Source organism: Aquila chrysaetos, chromosome 5, assembly GCF_900496995.4.
Source record: "Aquila chrysaetos chrysaetos chromosome 5, bAquChr1.4, whole genome shotgun sequence".
Classification (NCBI taxonomy): Eukaryota; Metazoa; Chordata; class Aves; order Accipitriformes; family Accipitridae; genus Aquila; species Aquila chrysaetos.
In genome coordinates, this window is record NC_044008.1 from 75,637,137 (window position 1) to 75,657,554 (window position 20,418).

Consider the following 20,418-nt stretch of genomic DNA (forward strand, 5'->3'; position numbering starts at 1 on the left):
TTGGGTTTTTGGTCTTTTTTTTTTTTTTTTTTTTTTTTTCTTCCCCCCAGTTTGGTCCCAATTCGGCAGTAGGGCTGAAGAGGCTCCACCGGCAGAATGGAGAAAGGGGGGGCAGGGGAGGTTCGGTACCGGAGCGGCAAGGAAGGGGCAGGGGGGAGCAGGAGCCTGGTCTGCAGCTTGGTGACAGTTCAGTGTCCAGAGAAAGGCAGATTACAAAAAAAAAAAAAAAACAACCCAAGCTTTTTAAAAAAAATCCTTCATCTTTAGGAGGCAGCTTTGGTTTTTTATGATGCCTTCACGAGTCTCTTCTTCACCGTCCTTCTGATGCATGAAAGCATCTAATCTTTGCAGCATAGTTTGGGTACTAAAGTTAATAAAAAAAACAAAACAAAACAAACCCAAACCACCAACCCCCGCCCAGGTTCTAGAATCTCACCAACACCACATGTTTATGGCACTAAAATTGCCAGGGTAAGAGGAAGGTCAGACAGACCTAGTGCTGCTAGTGGTCCTAGCTTTCCCTATGCTCTCTTTTGAAGAGAACAGCTGCTTTCCATGTAGCAATAGCATGACAGAGAAGAATCTCATCTGGAAACAGCTCTTGCAGCTCTGTAGCTAACTCAGAGTCTTTTGCATCAAGGTAAGGAATGAGTGATTCCTTCAGGCTGGAAAACAAAGAGCAAAACTAGTATTAATAGATGGTGTACAGCAAACTACAGGTAGTATTTTGTATAGTAGGAATGCACTGATATTAAGTATACTGAGTTTTAATGCATGTATTTTGTAATGAGAAGGATTAAAATAGCTAGTCAGATTTATAGAGAGGCTAGAGAACCCAGAAATGGGAGGCTGCAGGTCAGAACCAAGCTGCTAGAGCCAAGCACGTGTACGTGTGGACAGCTGAGTGAGTGACTGCAGAAGTGCTTGTGTTTAGAGCTCATGAACAGCAGCTCCTGGCATATTCCAGCAGTGTTCCAAAATAGTTTGTGTAAGACGAAGAAGGGTCATACATGCCAGAAACAGGCAGTATGTCTTAGAACTAGCTGCATATTCTTAATGTTGATGGTTGTGCTTTGTGTCCAGCAGGGCAGTCATTTGCCAAGGGAACCGTTTCTATCACATGCATTTTCAGAGACAGAGAAGCTTAATAACAACTGTGGGCTGGTTTGAGCTGCTTAACTCTGTTACCTCCATATGGGTCTGAATTCATCCACAGCTTGGACACGTCTCAGCTTCAAGACAATCATTTCATGGAGCTCCTGCAGGAAGGTTTCCAGCCTCGAGTGGACAAGGAAGGTATTGAGGAGCTTGGTGATCTCTGGACTGAGCTCAGCTTTGTAGGCTGTATTGATGTCTACAAAAGGATCCTAAAAAAAGGCAGTGAGGGAGGAAAAAAAAAACCAAACAATCAACCATACACATTTGAGCAACTTCATTTGAGAAGAGGCAACAGCTGATAAGACACTGAAGTTATCAGTGTACCTTACCCTTTTGAGGCGCAGAAGCTGCTCAGATTTGCGGGTAGAAAGAAGTTGCCACAGGGCTATGTTGTGCTTTAAGTGGCATCGTCTAAGGGCCTGAAAGAAAAACACACACATATGGAGTGAACCTGGATGTAAGGGGATGTGTTTAGGAACTTGTCCACACCCTGCCCTGCCCATGCAGGTCAAAACTGCAGAGGAACACAAGCACAGAGAGTTCAGCAGGGAGTTCATTGAGCCCTTTTAACCTTGGTGTAGAAGCCCATGTGCAGTAGGCTTCTCTCTCTGTCTTCCCCATTTTGCCTTCAAGAATCCATCTTTTTGGTATCATGAAAGGGAGTGGGAAAGCAATAGGGCTATGTCACACATACTTGTCATAACATAGTGCTTTTGCCCCCTATCAGTAAAGGGCCTCTTCACACATCATTAGGAGATAAAACCTTCCCCTGTCACCACTTTTGAAAGGTAAAGGGATATTTTCAATCCTGCTCAGCACCAGGCAAGCCAGTGTCACTGAAAGCTGACTCATAATTGAAAGTTCTCCCTTTTCTCAGTTTTAGCATTGCAACTAATTATGCTGATATGAAACTGAGAATTCTCCTTCCTGGTACTGACAGAAGAACTTGTATCTGCAGAGAAGAGTTTGACCTTCTGCATATCCTGCACCTGACCCTTCTGTAGGGTTTTGCAAGAACATGCTGAGCATCGCAAGCTGTTAAGATGCTCCCACCTTGCAAACACTGGTTGCAGGGGAAGTGAAAATTGTTTCCCCCCCCCCCCGCTATTGAATCTGGTGGGGAGGGAATTCTAGCACATACCTTTTCAAGCTGAACTTTTGCTGGGCTTGGAGATCAGACTGGCTGGATTTAGTATAAACCAGTGCAGATTTTATCTTGTAAGAATAAGAGCTTTGCTCTCAGGACTCACCTGCAGTACATGAGGGTTTGTCTGATCACCCATCTGCAGAACATTTTCAATGTAGTCAGTCAGAAGCATTTCAGCATTCTCTCCAGCCATGGCCAGGAATCCCAAGGTAATTTCAGTGATGGACAGAGCATCACAGACATCACTGTAAGACTGTAGTTCCCCACTGATCATGTTCATCACAGAACTGGGGAGAGGACTCTGAAAACCATGAAGTCAAAGCAGTTGCTAATATTAGTTTAGAGCCATTCCCTATTGCTGCTTAAGTTGCTAAAGTCACAGAAGATGGCAGAGCCCCAGATTTAGGAAACTGAAAATGCTTAACTATATCTCTTTCCTTTGTAAATCCTGGCTGACAAAAGAAGGCCAGTTTGTATGTACTCAAGGCATGCCGAGAGACTAGCAGACAAGCCTTCAGATGAACAAGGCAAGTGACAGAAGACAAACCTAATATTTCTTGGGATATCAGGGGTCACATGCTTGCCCTGTTTCCTCCAATGCAGAAACCCACCTGATCCAGCTTATTCCTGACATCATTGAACATCTGCTCATAATTCCGATCATGTCTGTACACAAGGGTAGGTATTCCCTGTCAGGAGAGAAACCCATGGTTGTAAAGCTTTGGTAACATTGCTTACCCTGCTGCAGTGCATGCCTGGCTGCAGCAAACACTGCAGGGCTCCAAAATCAGCCAAGAAGTTGTCTGCAGAAAACATAGCTAGCTGTCTTGTCCTACCTTTAGGGTGATCAGTGGTTTCCCCTGCAGGAACTTGCTGATGACTTGCTGCTGGATCCTCTCCAGGTCAAAGTCCTGCAATGTCTCCCCTCCCTTCTCCATGCTGTACTGGCAGTTGGACAAGATCAGAGGAATTAGGTCTCTCTCAAGCTCATAACTGATCAAGTGCAGGTCAGCCACTTCTGATGGACTGATGTAGTACCTGCAGAAGAGAAAACAGTCTCCATTTAGAGAAGCCTTTATGAAGCAGGGAAAAATTGGTATGATTGTGTGGTAGCTGGTAACACAGAGCCAAAAAACATGCCTAGCTGGAATAGCAACATACCTGTCATCTTCCTTGATGTGTTTGTTCACTGAGTGGATAAAGTCATTGTGCAGACTAATGAGATAACTGGCTAAGGCTGTGGAGCAGAGGCCCAGCCCCTGTCGACGTGGCAGAAGGACCTCAAGCTTGCTGTCCAGGGTCAGGTCAGCATCACAGTAGCCTTTAGGAAGCTTAATTTCCCCTGAAATAAAAGGCAGAGAAGACTGCTTGAGGTGGCCCAGAGCCAGCCCATGATGAGCAAGCCTCTCCTGAGCTGACCCAGGTCAGGAGAAAGTATAGAACCTGAAAAAAGCTGCACTCTTTCCATTACATCTAAGCACTAAAGGCAGCAAGTTCAGGTGAGAAGACTACAAGAGGGAAATAAATTCTTCCATTTGCACCTAGATCTTCTTAAACCTTTAATGGCCAAGGTCAGTTCTGAGGACGTGTCTCAGCATCACTGATGGGAGGAACTTGAACTGTCAAACAGTAGTAGTAGAGGAGCATTGTCTGACAGCTGGCAAGTCCTTGCTTCCATCACTCTCAAAACAATGCTGAAAAAGAAGGGTACTCACCATTGGTGTCCAGTGAGCTTCTCAGCTTGTTCCAGACAGACAGAAACACATTCACTCTCCTCTGTAACAGGTCCCTCATCACATCTGAGGAATAACAGAAAGACGAATCCTTGAAACACCTTTTACTGGCAACACCGTGAAACTCCACAATACAAGAATTTTCAAAGCACACCACTGAACTCTAGGCAACTGCTCAAACAGATTGAGAGAGACTAAACAGACATTAAACAGTTTTCTAATGGTATCAAATTGAGTAATTTTCTCTGTTTATATTCTTCCATTATGGTCTGCTATTGGCCCAGGCTACAAGGCTGGATGGATCCTTGGTCTGATTCTGCATGACCTTTAAGTACTTTTCCACAAGTACTTAAAGACGTTAAGTAATTGTACTTAAGTACAATTGAAGGAGTTGCCACAAAATGTCTGTATGCTGCTCATGAATGGAAGGGAAGGACATCTATTCCACCTTTTAGGCAGGCCCTACTCTAGGGCAGTGCTTAAAAACTCAACATACCCACTGCTGCATTCAGGGATTTATCTTGCCTATCTCTGAACAGAGTCCCCACCCCTTGTGAACAATCTTCCTGTGCTTAATTCTTTTCAAAGTCACCTGATGACTAATCCAAGCATAACTCCAGGGTTAAGGTCTCCAATTCATTTGGATGGGAGTTAAAAGGAAAATATCAGGGCTTAAGACTGCAAGCTCAAGAGAAGTTTTCATCTTCAACTGGACTACCCAGTGTTTTTTGTTTCACTAATGACAGTTTTGGCAGAATCTTCTCACCTGAGAGGGGTTCCTTAAGGAAGTCTCTGATCGAGCAGTGTTTGACAGCAGCAGTGTTCTGAAATCGCCTCACCAAGTCTCTCTGCAGAGCCAGAATCTCTGGTAAGAATTTAACCAGCCTCAGTTCTGTTTCCTGGAAGAGGAAAGGGGGCCTATGGGTAAGGTTGTTCTTGGACAAACCAGTTCCAAATAGTTTTATGGAATTACTTTTTAAATGTTTAAAAGAAAAAAAAATACTTTACACGTGCAGTTCTCAAGATTATAGGAAGTTATTAGAATGAAGACACTGTATAATGAAACAGTGGTTTAGTCCTGGGCAACTGGCTCTAGGTGACCCTGCCCAAGCAGGGGGTTGGACAAGGTGACCTCCAGAGGTCCCTTCCAACCTCAACCAGTCTGTGATTCTATGAACTGATCTCTGAACATTGTGGGGTCTCATCCCTGTGTCACACCCACCTTCTGCAAAAACTTCCAGAGGAGAGGGACAGTATCCTTAGCATTCTTTTGCTGGACTACATGGCCCAGGTTCTCCACTGAAATCCTCTTTCGGCAGCTCCACATCTTGGAATGATGTATGTGACTGTCCTTTGGCAGCTGGGACAGGAAAGTGACTGGGTCACCATACACTATTTTCACTATTGGATTGGAAGAAATTCTCTCATCCTCTTGTATTTGTCTATTTAACTTCAGAATTTTTTTATCCAAATCCTGCATTAAAAAAAAAAAAAAAAACCCCAAAAAACCCAAATTATAATCAGAATTGTTAGTGTCCTGCCATCTTGAACCTCCACTAGAGTATATTTTCCTAGTAGCTTGATGACCAATTGACACAGAAATATGTCAAAGCAGAAGATGAACTCTTAGAGAAGGCATGTAAAACACATACTGTAAGACAGTATGTTTATACTGCTGTTTATACCATAAAGTTATTCTTTGTTCTCCAGCTCATCCAACTTGCAGGTCTTCCATTCTTGAGATGATGTATACGGGGGGAAAAAAAAAGGCAGACAGGATTCATTTGGGGCAACCATATGCTCACTTGGACAAATGCTTTCAACTGAGCTAAGACATTTCTGCTTTTCCAGCTATGTAAAATCATCATAGCACAACTCTAGTCTCAGATACTCATTTCCACAGGTAGAATAAAGTTGGCTGATCCTTACAAATTAAAGCTAACCTGAAGTTGTGTCGTAGATGGCTTGGCTTTGGGAATAGCTAGGTGAAAAGCATAGCACATATTACAGCAGGTCAGATTTCCAAATAAGTAGATTTTTAACTGCTCAGCTACTGAAATTTTATACAGCAAATTTCTTACCTCCAATTCAGGAACAATAATTGTGTTTGCAACAATTTCTTCCCATTTGTTTCTCTTCTCCTTGGTGGAGAGCACATTATCAAACCCAACTGGCCCTGCAACAGGAATATTTATCTCTTACGTCTGCACTATTTCAGTTAAAAGAAACCACAGATTTCCTAAGCTTCCAGATATGACACCCTTGCAAATTAGCACGATGAGCCAAGAACAATTACAGAGGTCCTAGAAGCTAACTGAGTATCTTGGTCTAGCTGGAGAGTGTCATCCAAAACAGCACACAGTGATCACAGGTTATCAGAAGCTTCTGTCCAGTCATTCATTTGAATGATGTGGACATTTATACAAGTCCCAGAAAGGTTAAACAAGTTGTTCAGGGTCAGACCATGATCAATGACAGACCAAAGAACAGAGCTTGGAATACTCATTTGTGCTGTCACACACTAAAAATATGGCTATTACATATAAATCCCCCTATGACACAATGACTCATGTCAACTTGAACTCCAGATTCTACCATGAACCATACTCTGCCATCCCTCTTCTACCAAATAGCTTCTTGGTAGTCATTTAGAGGGCAGTATGGTATATAGATTATACACAGCATGAGCTACTGTGCTTTGAGTAGCACCTCTGCTTGTGAGCTGAAAGCTCTGTAAACATATCATGAGGTTATTTATTCAGTAATTCCTTTTCAGAATTATGCACCAAACCTTGCAAACCCCACATATACTCAACCAAAAGAGAAGTAAACAGCCAAAAATTCTTCACTTCCTACAGTCAGAAACAAGCCTCAAGTTTCTGGATCTTCCTCATCAGCTCAGCTACTGCCAGTTGGAAATGGTCTATTAGCAAAGCAGCTAAATAACTGCTGCCCTTAAAATACTGATATAGCTTGCAGATGTGATATAGCAGGTAGTTGTCCTTACACTGGCCTGGGTGCTGATGGGTGTTCTTGAGGAGGCTGCTGAGGACAAGATGAAGGATGGTGATAGTCTCATCCACACTCTTCCCCAAAATTTTTGTCAGCTGTGCCAAGTCCTCCCAAATATGCTGCTGCAGGAAACTCACAGAGTTGTGCACCGGTGGCTTGATAATCTTTTGCAATGACTGAAGAGCAACAACAGGCAAGAATGAGCATAGCCAATAATGTCCAGTTGAAGCAGAAGGCATGCAGAACTACAGTCTTACCAGAAAGTCAACTCTATCCTATAGGATTCCTACCACTTGAACAAATAAAGGCAGGTATGTGTGTATACGTGTGCATGCAAGTGCATGAAGGAACCAAAATCATTTCTGGGCAAGGAAGAAAGTGAATCTGGGTCTTGCATCTTGAAAGACTGCCCTAGTTGCCTGGCAATATAATGAAAAGGACCAGCATCATACAAAGGTTTCACTACATTTCATGCAGCCGCTTGGAACTATTATTGGAAGATACCTGAGGATCTTTTGTGGCTCCCAGCAACATTGTCAAATGTGTGAGCAGGCGTATCAGAACAAAGACAACTGGGGACATGGCCCGATCAGACACTCCCATTGTTTTTCTGTGTTGTACATCTCCAAGTATGTGGCCAGTTTGAGTTCTGTCTTCATTACTCCTGTTGGAAAGTATATATAGTATTTTTTTTCTTTGACAAAAAACACACACGAGATGTCTTTGATACCCAGTAATGTCTTTTTGACCCATAAGTGCTTTGAATGCTATAAAAGCTGCCAATTAGAAGTGCTACAGGAGAATGAGGACTTCCAGTAAGTTTTGTACACAAATAAGCCAGTCTGGTTTTGCTGGCTGATTACTCTTCCTTGGACATCTCTTCCTAATATGTTTTCTACAAAAGAGGCAATGTCCAGCCCTGTAGAGCAAGATTAGCCAGCTCCACACTGGATAGACGAGAAGCCACTATTAGAATTAGTGACTTTAACATTCTTACACAAGGGCTGTAAGTGCTAATCCAGAGAATCGAAGAGGGGGGAGCACAAGTCATAGTTAGTGGAGCTCTAGTAGAAGTTCTTCAGTCACACTGATCCATTTAAGAAAATGTTGCCTATTACTATATGTTGGTATAGAACCACATAACCTATATCAGCCTGGATGAGCAGGGAGATGAAAAACCCTAAACCAGCAGCTTGACAAGATCTTATGTTAAGACAGTTTCTGCAAAGTCAGAGTTATACCAACACACCTAACAGTTGAGCCTCTTCCCCCTCAGAGGCCAATGTCTGAGCTAATGGGGAATCCTAAGTGCCACTTTTCAGGTAGCAGCGTGAAGTGGTTGGTACCTTTTGTCTTGAAAGCATGACAGGCAAGTACTGCATCAATTAGCTCTGAAAAGGTTAATCAAAGCATACCGGAATTCTTGAAAGCCACGCAGTGGTTTATGCAGTTGCCCTCCAACTTGGGCACCACAGTCAGGACAGTGGCTAGTTTCCATGGGGAGGCCACACTAGCAAAAAGCAAAAGGAGAACACTGAATTCCAGAGTAAGAGCCTCTCCAGCAGAGAAAGAGAATGAAACAAAAATCCAGGCTGTAACTGGTTAATTCAAAAACTGCTACAAACTGGGCAAAATACCTCTGCCTGTCTTATTTCCTTGATTTATGGTATAAGCTGTTAGATCTATTCTAAATTTTATATTACAATGGCAAAATTATTACTAATGTAGAGTTTAGAAAATGAACCACTGTGCAACAGAACATTAAAACTAGTAAACAAAATAGAAGTGTATTGTTGAAAACACCGCCTGCTTAAAAACCCACCAGTCTCAAATTCTTACCTCTCCTACAGTGCAGGGGTGGCCTTTTGGACATGCTATCAAGAAAGAGAAACAAACAGGACAGTATTATAAGACAGACATTTATAAAGCCCCTGTTATTTCCTTTCATATGGACCATCATCTTGGAGCAAGAAATATGCTTCAAGATCTAATCAAAAGCACTGACTGTCCCAAAGCTCAAAGGAATGATAGGCCCATATAGGAACCCAAGGAATTTTTCAGTGCCTCTCTCCTTGAGAAACAAGGAACAGAAGCCTGAAAGATTCTGCTACTGAATACCAAATGGGCCAGTAAGCATGAATGCTCCCACCCCTGGATTCCTAGCCTGCACTAAGTTCCTACTGCAGAAAACAGAGGAATGAAAGCTGGCTAGAAAGGTGGCAAAGTGCTCCTCTTCTGTTCACACCACTTTAACATTGCCAGAAGTAACAGGACAGGTCTTCTGTGCGCTCAAACTTTGTAAACAGCTATAAGCTTGAGACTAAACAGAAGCTCAATGCATTTTGGTGCATTACCCACATAAACCATAGCTACAAGTCTTAATTTACAAAGGATAACTCATGCTGAGAAGAGGAGTGTGTCTGTCCTCGCATTTGAAACAGCTTCATTCAAAAACCAAGGATTATTCTTCAATTTCTTTCACGGCCAGTCGGGAGCACTTACTGTACCAGCGCAGAGTGGCCACTCCTTCCCAGGCCCTCGCCTGAGCCATTATATCTTCTGGCATTGTAGGCAGAAAAGAGTGCTAAGGAGGAAAAAGGAAAAAAGGTGATGAATATATAAATCAGTTCTTTTCCTGAAGCAGTTGCTCACTGGTTCTTTATTCATGATGAAGAACAAGAACTATCAATATTGTTGAGACTCGCACGTGCACTCTCTAGACACCCTGAACTGGACTCCTCTTGGTGTGGCCTGAAGTGCCCTGGCATGTACCAGCATGTTTCCTTACACCTTGGAAAGCCAGAAAAAGTAGAGCAGCAGATCCCTTCCACCCTGACTCAGCCTAGGGCTCCACAAGCCATTATCCACGCAGGTCTCCACAGTATGACCTGCCAACTGCTTTCAGACTTGCTCACTCAAATATCAGCAAAAGTATTTGCCTGATACTGCTCGGGATGCAGAGGTACCTTGAAAAGGTATCAGTCCAGAGCTGCTTGTTGTGCTAATTAATCCCAACAACACTGAAATAATCCTACATCGGTAATTCACAGCTAAAACAGTAAGTTGGTGCTTTTGATGTTAAGAAAGGTTAGGTTATAGAGGATCCAGCAGATACATGAAAGAACTAGCAATATGCTGAATTGCCATCTGAGTTAAATCTCTTTACCTCCATGGTGTGCGGATGGAATGCCAGATTCCTCAGGGGCTGCAGGACAGGGTTCTGCCCACACAGCAAGACAGCTGTGGTATGAACAGCCATTTCAATTAGTGCTCCACTGTGGCTGAAGCTTTGAGGATCCACTGTCAGAGATGGCAGTGCATTCATCACAAGAGAAGCTGCAAAGTGCTGCAGGTCTGGAGAACTCAGGACTTCAGAGTTCTGGATGAACTTAGTCATAACATCTGTTTGCTGAAAGCACATATTAAAAGAAATAAAACCAGCGTGATATTGCCCACCAAACTGAAGAGGACTATCAGGACATAACCATATTTGGGGTAGAAGAACAAAGGGATCTTCCACCAATGACTCAAATCTCATTCATCCTTATCAACGAAGTATGTTTGTCACTTCACTTCCAAAGTGAAGTATCTTACCTGCTGTTTGGGATGAAGACTTGAGTCACTAACTCCATACAGGGCAGTGACCTCTCTGAAGATAGCCAGGAGCAGATGGACAGATAGTACAGCTGGGGAACTGCTAGATGCCTAGAAAAGAAGAACTGATTACATGGCAGAGAGCAGGCTACAGCTGTCACAGCTAAAGTTACTGGATACGCAGGCTTCAGCAGGTCTGTGGTAAAGCTCTCCCCACAAATGAAGGGAGATAGTGCAGAAATGGCTGCCCAAGCCATAAATGAGTGATCTGACAGCACTCAAGCTGATTGAGAGTTTTACAGAGGAAACTTGTCACGTATTTTATTCTTCTAACATCCAGCTGGAATTGCGATCTCACTAGGCAGCAACCTGTACATGCCTTCATTCAAATCAAATCAACATGCAAGTGAAGAAAAATAAATCACAACCAGTGTATAATAGATGGTACAGAGACATTCAAAGGCGCATTGTTTGCAAACTTCTTGAAGATTTTCATACACAAAATACATATTGGAAAAAGGTTACAATTACACAGAGATCACCCATTTGATTTTTGCATGGCAAGACACAACGCTAGGCAGATACGGGCAGGCAGGGGGCATAAATCTTCTTTGATTATCTGTCTGCTCTCCCATCAGTTGGCTACAAGGTGCCTGTATTGCTTACTGTTAAAACAAACTGCTACAATAGATTACAAGGGGAGAAAAGCAAGATGAGGCAACCAACAGAACCTCAGTTACATATGCTAGAACGCAGGTGAGAGAGTAAAGCAAACATACGTGTGTCTGCCAGCATAAGCCACAGTAACTTTCAAGCAAAGGAACCGAGGCATCTCCACTGGAGGAGACACTGCCAACAGAAACACATAAAGCTTAAACGCTGGCCATCCAGAACCCACAATAGAATTATGGCGAGGAGAGAGCACCCTACCTTCTCTGCCTCTAGAAGACCCTCAGTCTTACACTCAATCATGGCTTTCCCCACAGCATCACGCAGGACTCTGTAATTCTTGCCACATGCCAGGTAACGATCGATATGATTAGACTGGCTGTTCTGTATCTACAAAGTGAAAAGCCCATGGTGAGCACTGTGGACATTAAACAGCCATTGGATAAGGCAGAATCTCCTCTTCCTCCCATGAACTGTGGCATTTCAGCCTTCACAAAGAGACAGCAGGCAGGCATGGCAAACCAAATGGCTTCTCACTGCCATAAGAGACTCCATACAATAGAGCGTGAGGATAAGTCATCTTCACAACCACTCTCAATGTGGTGAGTCCCCCAAGAGCCACACAACAGCAGAAACACCCCAAAGCAGCACAAACTGAAGACCAAGAGACCAGAGCCATCTCCAAGGAGACATCTCCTCTTTACCTGTTGCAGAATTTCCACCGGGAACACCCAGTTAAACTGCGCCTCTGTGACAAGCTTCTGAGCAAATTCCATCCCATACTGACTAGCAATTTTCCGGACTAGGTAAACACGATGCCAGTTGTTCTTGGCGAGGCTACAGAACACCCTCACATTTGCCAGGTAACGCTGCTTCTCTGCTACCTGGTCTCGCTCTGGGGAGAAAGAATAAAAAAAAAAAAAAAACAACCCACATTCTACCTTGTAAAACTTTTGTCGGCAATAGGTGTAGCACCAAGTGCCTTTTACTAGTACTGACTAATTACATAGGAGACCTTCAGAGCCCTCTCTTCCTCAGATGCTTATCTAGAGTGTTTCCTCAGCAGGATTTTAGACAGTGATTCATTTCTTCAACAGATGATGACATACTCTACTTCCATTTCCTCCTCTCAAGGACAAATTTTCCCATTTATTGGTAGTTCATTCTCAGAGCTCTTCCATCTTGCTCAACAATGGCTTTCCATTGCCTCAACTGCCAAGGTGATGGTGTTCCCTAAGAACAATCTCCTGGGATGCATTTTGCTAGCCTGACATCCTCGAAGAAAGGGCTGGACAGTGAAGTCCCTTGGAATTAGCTACATTACTACAATTTGATGCTTCATGAACTGTGTAAGTATCTGAGACTCTCCACACACTGTTCTCCTTTATTGGGTCAGGAAGTCAGCTCAAAACTTACTTTTTTTTTTTAAGTATCTCTTCATCCTTTTTAGCTGCGCAGAGCTCTCACTCATATAAAAGAGAAAGCCTTACAGCAGTCATGTATCTGAGGCATCATTTATGCTTTATTCGTTTATTCATTAAAGTTCAATTTAGTTGGCTCTAAATAAAATTCCATTGTTAGCATCTGGAGGATAAAATAAATCTCCTTCCAAAGGCACAACTACTATGTAACTACACCCTAGGGGTCACTGGCACAGCCTTGCTACTAGTTATAGAGCACTTCTAATACATGGTAGAGAGGACAAATAATGACTGACACTCCTAATGAAAGGGAAAAGAAGAAAGCTGATGCACTTGTTCTTGGCCATGCATGAAAACAAGTTCTAGCATAGCACAGGTGCATTGACTGTGTCAAGCCCATCTCCCATGGTGACTTTGCTCTGTATACAGCATTTCCACTTGATAGCAGAATAATTAGACTTACCTGTGGGCTCATGCAAGTCAAAGACCAGCTCTGCAGCTTTACTCAGGTACAAGCGAACCTTGGCTACTGCCTGCAGATATTCAACAGATGATTCCTGAGGAGTTTCTCGATTGTTCTTTGGGAGATAGTTCTCTGGAAAGCTTCTGTCTCCAGGCAGATAGTTAATATACTCATATCCTATGCTGCCCTCAGACTTTTCACACATGGAATCCTAAAAATGGGCCAGAATATTGCATGAGTGGCAGAACCACTTGAATCAGATGTCCCCTGCATTAGTACTTTGTATCTCCAATGCATCCACACTGCAGTAAGCACATTAAACTTTCATGTCTCTCATGGCACCCTCCACCCCAATGCCATTAGCTCCTCCCTGCAATCTCGCCGGTGCTTATCCTAAAGCTCTGCCACATCACCAAACACCATTTTCAGCAATGCACCCAAGCTTTCTCCCATATTTCCTAAGAATGTAGCCGAGCAAGAGAGTTATGAGCATGCTGACTGGCCACACACATGCTGAAACACACATCACACGTCCAAGATGCCAAGCTCTACCTGTCTTTCCCTTAGCAAGAATACAAATTTTTGTCTTGTCTACAAAGTCATCATTTTAATGAAAACTATAAGAAATGAAACCTCTACCCTGCTGTCAAGTTTGTTTAAAGTTGTCCAAAGCATTAAAAGTTATGCAAGGGAAAGGAGCAATCCAAACAGTGTAATAATCTAAAGCTCTGCAAACAAAAAAGTGTCTGCGAAAACAAGAAAGTAGTCTAGTAGTGGACTACCACAACTAGAAATCCCCCTGCTTGCTGCACTCCTGTGTTGGAGTTTGAGTCTTATGGGGCCTCACACCTACCCAAGGTGTCCAAGAGAAAGAAGAATTTAATGTAAAGCTGCAAACACACACAAGCCTTATCTCAAAAAGCAAAGCTAGTTACTGGAAAGCAGGTTCTGACCAGGTGATTTGATATAAACTTCCTTTCAGTCTTACTAGTTGGGCAGCTAGTTACACGCACAAGAAACTTGCCTAAAATTGCAGAAGAATTTCTATTCTTGACTTTAAGTCCTGCAACAGTTTTATTGCCCAGCTCTTACCTACCCAGCACTCTTACCTCTAAGCAGTTGACAAAAAGCAAGTAGAGTTCTTTTTTATCATTTTTCTCTAGGATCTTGTTGTGCTCTACCTGGGACAGGTAGCGTTGCACATCATTTTTCACTTCATTGAAGCTACAGGAGAGAGAAACACCCCCTTAGCACAACTGCAATACTGACGGCTACTATTTATGTTTTAAATCATGACCAAACTGCTAGTAATGTCCATGTGACAGGGGGGTCACTCTGGATCCATCTGGAAGACGGAAAAGCAGTTGTGCCATGTTTTGCCAGATGTCATCTAGCTTCACAGCCTGATCTAGGCTTTTATCATCAACAATGCTAAATTAGCATTTCTAGGGCATAAGTCATCTGATCTATTTTAAGCATCTGATTTAGGGGATGATCACACTTGAGAAATGGCTTTCTGTGCACTGACTGCAAACAGAGGCTGGAAGAGCTAGTGTGAACTGAGAGGTCTGTGTAAACATACAAAAGATCATTCTTGATTAAATGTCTGTGGATAAGGAGTATTGCTTTGCTGATCTACAGCATATCAATTAATCAGCTATCATCGTTACCGAAGCCATCCACGTTCAGCACAGGTTTAGGTTAAGAATAGCTAGGTAAACCTTGGCACAGACTGTCAGATACTTCAACACAAGCTATGTGCAAGCCAGCCAAGCTGCATAACTAATACAACAGCACAGGATGAATTTCACCTGTAATGATTCAAATTCAATTAATAGCATGGAAGTGAAGGGAACAATCAGATTGCTTTGATGAGGTCATGAAAAACAAAGCTGAACCACCCCCTAGTGTAACATCCATCAGTTGTCTGACTGTGCTTACCTGTACTTCAAGAGAAGCTTCAGCATTACTGAGCGGATGATGGGAATTTCATCCACTTCATCATTAAATGGGGACAGAAATTTTGTGTAGATAGCAGGGTGATCTGTGGAGATAAGAAAAAGACAAGTTTGGCAGGTGAGAGAAAGTGGCAAGAGAATCAGCTCCATAAGGCTGAGCATCAGGATGAAGGGAGCTCACCTGAACCTGTCAGGAGGCTTCTGTGAACAAACAGCAGATTAAGGAGCTCTTGGATCACCTCTGCCTCAGGGGGTTCATTGTCCTTGAAGCACATGGTAGTGACCACATCTATGAAGAAGTTATTGCATCTCTGCCGGAACAGGGCATTTCTTGCTATGGCATCTCTAGGGGAAGAGTAAAAAGCATTAGAACAATGTTCAAATACAGAACCACTTAAATAATGGATGAAACAAAGCAGACACAGGCAAAAGTCACCAAGGTGAGATACTTTTCCAGCTTTCTAAAAGGCTGGATTTATGCAACACTTCAGTAGTATCGTCTGCAAAGGCTGTATCACATTGACAACTAAGATCACAAATGGCAATTTGATGCCAGATACATTTACTGAGAGTTTTTTTGCTAAGCTATCACAAAGCAATCCAAGGTGACAAGCAGTTCCCTTGTCCAATTCGGCCACTGACAGTGCTTTAGTTTTACAGGGTTTTGTAACTACAGTTTTCTTACAGGGGCCAAGGCAACTTCCTCCCTTCTTTTGAAACAATAAACAGAAAAGGGACGGGACCTGTTCCAGTTCCAGAAAGACCAGAGCAGAGTTCCCTCCACCCATTCTGCTCGTGTTGACAACCACAGAGTTGCAAATCAGAATTTCCTCACACAACTGGCCCCACTGCAATGCTTCCACCCTGGAGAGGGTGGAGTACCTGAGCTCCACAGAGACATTTAAATGAACATCCTCCATGGCAACTCTGCAGTATGGACAATGCATCTGTGCTGGTACTAGCCACATTCTGATGCACTTCTGACAGAACACATGGTAGCACGGCAGGCAGACTGGATCCTTCGGCTCTCCTAGACAGATCGGACATGACTTCACACCGTATCTGTAATTCAGAAACAGCAATGAACACAAATGCTTCAATGCTGTCTTACCAAAAGCCTTTAATAAGATGTTAATCTGCAACTAGACCAACAGGAGATAATGCAAGACCTGTTGGCTAACTGCTTAGCTTCAGGGTGCAGAATAAAATGGAAGTTAACTGCTCTTCACTTGGCTTTCATTACATTGTACGCAGCACTGCCTTATGCTCAGAAATATGCTGGCAACATAGGTAATATTCCTCCCGGACCCTGCAACTTGTCTCAGTGTCACTACCTGTAGAGCCTGTTGCTGACTTCATCCTTACATTGGCGCAGTACTTTCATCACTGCAACAAAAGTTGGATGAGTCTTCATGTCTGAATCATGCTGAAAACACTGCAGAGGAAAAGGACAAAGCTAAATGACTCAGCTCTAATACCCGAGACAAAAATTAACATGATCAGCCGAAACAAAACAGGGAAGAAGTGAAATCACATCTTTGCTTACCTCGGCAAGATGCAAAGTATATTTTTTCACTAAATTCTCAAATTCTGGCATCACAGTGTTGATGCCAAACAATACGTGTTCGACAAACAGAGACATGGAGAAAACCCGGTTCCAGCAGACTCTGTGGGAAGGAAAGCGTGATTTCAGAAAGTACAATTATGAGCTGAGAGCATGAATGGAAATGCAGTATCAGGTCAGTCTAATGATCTCACTGCTTTTCATGCTCACCACTACAGCATTTGTGCACTTCTCATGCAACTTTTTGCTTTGCCCTTCGGTTACCAGCCCTGGCTTTTTGTCAAGGACAAAACATGTAACAGCACCTAACATGGTGAACTTATGGCATAGGAGCCTGTCCTGTAGACAGCACTGCAGCAGAACTAGGACCACTGCAAAGACCTTCTCACACCTCTAACTTCTATATCAAGGAAGTAATTACAAAAAAAATATAATCATCACAATTACCTACACTTTCTTCACTTCAGTTAAGCTAAACAAGGTCTGTGAGAAACTGGGGTAGTTCTCTGGGCTTGTCTTCCAAGAGACAAGACTTCATCTTAGACGCAGTGAAGTTCCCGATCTCTGTTCACAGTCTTTATGCACAGGGGTTGAAGTGGGGAGACACTACTGGTTAACAGGAACCTAAGGAGAGTTTTAAACAAACCCTGAACCCAGCTGGTATGCACTGGATGATACTGCCAGATTTAGAAGGAGAATCTACATGAGATGAGGGAAAAAAAGTAAATCTAGTTCTTAATGCTTGGTATGTAATTAAACCTAGTAGGAACCTGGAAAGGTTTGCAAAGTCTTCATCTGAGAAAAACAGCACCAGAGCAGCTTTCAGCCTATACTAATATTCGCATTAACAGCAAGGCAAAAGATCAAGATTGTGAGCAGATCTGTGGTACATACTTGAGTTCTTTTAGCAGCTGATGGCACCAACTCCCACTCCTCCGTAAATCCTTCTCTTTACAAAGAAATTCAATGGGCATACGAAGATTCTTCACTTTCTGCAGCCAGATCTCTGGATGGGCTGTCTGTACTTGACTCTCCAGCTCTTCAGCACATACCATTGCAGCTAAAACATCTAAAACCTAGATACACACACAGGGTGTAAGTATAACACAACAGCTGTATTTCAGAATTATTTATGAACCTTGGGCTCTCAATCTGGTTTGCTATAGCATGTGTTCTACTGAATAATGTTCTACTTTATTATCTTAAGCTCTGGAATTCTCATGCTCATGGCTCACATCATTAGCACATCCTATTAACGGATGCAAAAGCAGGGCAAACTATTTTAAAACCTGCTAGTAACAATGATAACATGGCAGATTATTCCTAATGCTGAGGATCCTGACTAAGCTTCGGCTTCCCACTTTACTGTTGCTGAAATCAAAAGGAGACTGAATACTAGCTAATTCAGTAGAGATAGAGCTCTCTGCTGGGGCTGAGGATCACAAAATGCCTGATAGTGACTCTACCATCTCCGAATGTGGTATTTCATATCCTTCCTGGTTAATAAGGTAGTCAACCACACGGGGGTGTACAGCGAGGATCCTAGAAAAGTTCTGCAGGCGGCTCTTGAACTGATTGTATCCAAGGTGGACCCAAGGCAAGGATGGCACCGTCTCCTCTCTTCTGGGAGATGTTGCCTTCCATTCCTCTATGCAGGATAAGAACGCAATTCGCAGACACTGGAAGTTTAGAAAAAAGTTAAAATCAAAACTAAAAAAAAAAAAAAAAAAAAAAGAACTTTTATAGTTCATTTTGTACTGAAAATCCTGGCAAAATTCTCTGAAAGAAGAGAATCAGTACTTTACAAAGATAGCCTTAAATGGTGTGTCAAGTTTTACAGGAGCTCCTATGGAAGTGCTTTTCTGAGTAAGGTCTCAGCAATTTCAGCAGCCATTCAGTGTCAAATGCAGCTGCTTTGTGGCTACCTTGCTATTAGTCTGTCTCAGAGGGGGATTTTGTCTGAGAAGGCAAGATTGATACAGAAGGGTACGTTCACAGGCATCATGCTCTTCTCTCCAACCAAAGGGTTTCCAGCTCTTGTTCCAGACACTGACCTGCAGCTCCTCTAGGGAGGACACACCAATAGCCAAGACAATAAAGTCTGTGATGTAGCACTGGAAGAGCATCCGCCTTTCTTCCTCAGTCAGAGCAGAGATAAATTTTCCCAGTGCAGTTTTCTGGAAGATATCCACGAACTTCTCAGCTTGGGCTGGAAAATGAGAATGTAGAGAAAAGCTGAATAATAGGAGGAGGCTAGGTTTGACACAGCTTCTATCCTAGAGAGACTGACACCTCATTAATCACTGATGCATACAGCACTCCCCTCATTCAGAGCACTAACAAGGGATTTAAGGCCAGGCCTTCTCAGCCCAGGCACTAGCATCATATTTATGGAATCTCACCATGTCATTAACTCTTGGCATTTCCACAGCATTTTGAATACAAGGGCACAGAATATGTGAGAAAGACTAATAGCGAGAAGCACAAAGAAAAGCTAGCTGCACAAAGCTCTGCTGGCTCATAAAAGCACAGAGAGATTGAAGGTGACTCCAGGGTCACACAAAGGTAGAGGAAAGGTAGTAACAAACCAGAGTTTACAGGGCAGGTGGATGGAGATGCTCTGCGTCACAAGCTCAAGCCAGGCTCTCACCTTCAGTGTTTTGGATGTATTGAGCTTCCAACCACATCTCATCCAAGTACTCCTTTATCCTCCAGCTGAAGGGCATCTCATTCCCAGCATCAGCAGACACCATCATGTTGTTCTGCACCAGAATTATCTCTGGCTGAGAGCTAGGAGATTAAAAGGTCATTAATGCACTTGGCTTTCGCCTGGGAAACACATTCAGACAACAGAGGCAGGAAGCTGCAGAAAGCAAGAAATTAGCCTTAGAAGGGGATGAGGGAAGGGGAGAGAACTGAAGGACTCATTAATACAGCTCATCCCGCCAACTGTGCAGCATTTGGACTTACTCAGTAAGCGTTCCCTGGCAAAAGGGCTGTAATGGCAGGACAGGTGGGCTTCAGGGGCTGGGTAAGAAGTGTGAGCATGCCAAGAGCTAGAGAGCAAAGCCCAGGAGTACTAGGGATAAGGTAGAAAGAAGAGACTTCTGAAGTCACTGAGAACTGCCCTGCTGCCTTCAGCACAGCACAGGGGAGCAACCAACAGTGTTAATCTCCCATGTGGGTTTAAAGCCAGTGCTGGACTGGTCTCAGTGCTGCCATCCAAGCCCTCCTGCTGCTCTCTCTAGTAGCTCACCTGTTCTTACCCACACCGTAAGGGACAGTCAGAAGTTTTGTATCACTGAAGATGAACATCCACAGGTTTGTCACCCACTCAGCTGCCGGCCTGACCAACAGCTCCAGATTGCCATTTCTGTCTATGACAGCAATCAGGAGAGCCAGGAATGGAGTGATCACGTTCTGGACTCGCTTCCACAAGGTGTGCCTTTGGGGGCAGAAAGAGACCAAGAAACCCAAAGGGAAGGTGAGCAACGATATCAGCAAATCAGGAGGTGGTTGTCCTGAAAAACTGCCGACATTTGCTTGTGAGAAAGTCCTAATCCTGCCTTTAAGGGGAAAAAATACCACCACCAAAAAACCCTACACTTCTCTCACTCGTGGCTCGCCTGTGATCCTACTGTTCCTCTCAAAGCACTTGTTCATTTGTGCACTACAGTCCCAGTATAGCCCATTCAGCTA

The 20,418-nt window shown here is 43.3% G+C and overlaps 1 protein-coding gene across 1 annotated transcript in view; it reads right to left on the bottom strand.

The window, feature by feature from the left end:
• Positions 1-45: 45 nt before the first annotated feature.
• The window catches only part of RNF213 (ring finger protein 213), a 56,287-nt gene continuing 35,914 nt past the window's right edge, over positions 46-20,418 (bottom strand). The window contains 32 exon segments of the mRNA XM_041123881.1: positions 46-665; positions 1,189-1,367; positions 1,488-1,577; positions 2,409-2,606; positions 2,917-2,994; positions 3,142-3,343; positions 3,467-3,647; positions 4,021-4,104; positions 4,805-4,937; positions 5,261-5,512; positions 6,120-6,214; positions 7,046-7,226; positions 7,555-7,714; positions 8,466-8,560; positions 8,890-8,924; positions 9,553-9,634; positions 10,217-10,459; positions 10,645-10,755; positions 11,575-11,703; positions 12,018-12,208; positions 13,198-13,408; positions 14,307-14,421; positions 15,139-15,241; positions 15,337-15,500; positions 16,038-16,217; positions 16,490-16,590; positions 16,702-16,822; positions 17,614-17,795; positions 18,186-18,398; positions 18,774-18,928; positions 19,370-19,509; positions 19,976-20,164. Coding sequence (XP_040979815.1) covers positions 512-665; positions 1,189-1,367; positions 1,488-1,577; positions 2,409-2,606; positions 2,917-2,994; positions 3,142-3,343; positions 3,467-3,647; positions 4,021-4,104; positions 4,805-4,937; positions 5,261-5,512; positions 6,120-6,214; positions 7,046-7,226; positions 7,555-7,714; positions 8,466-8,560; positions 8,890-8,924; positions 9,553-9,634; positions 10,217-10,459; positions 10,645-10,755; positions 11,575-11,703; positions 12,018-12,208; positions 13,198-13,408; positions 14,307-14,421; positions 15,139-15,241; positions 15,337-15,500; positions 16,038-16,217; positions 16,490-16,590; positions 16,702-16,822; positions 17,614-17,795; positions 18,186-18,398; positions 18,774-18,928; positions 19,370-19,509; positions 19,976-20,164 — 4,747 coding nt within the window. The 3' untranslated portion in view covers positions 46-511.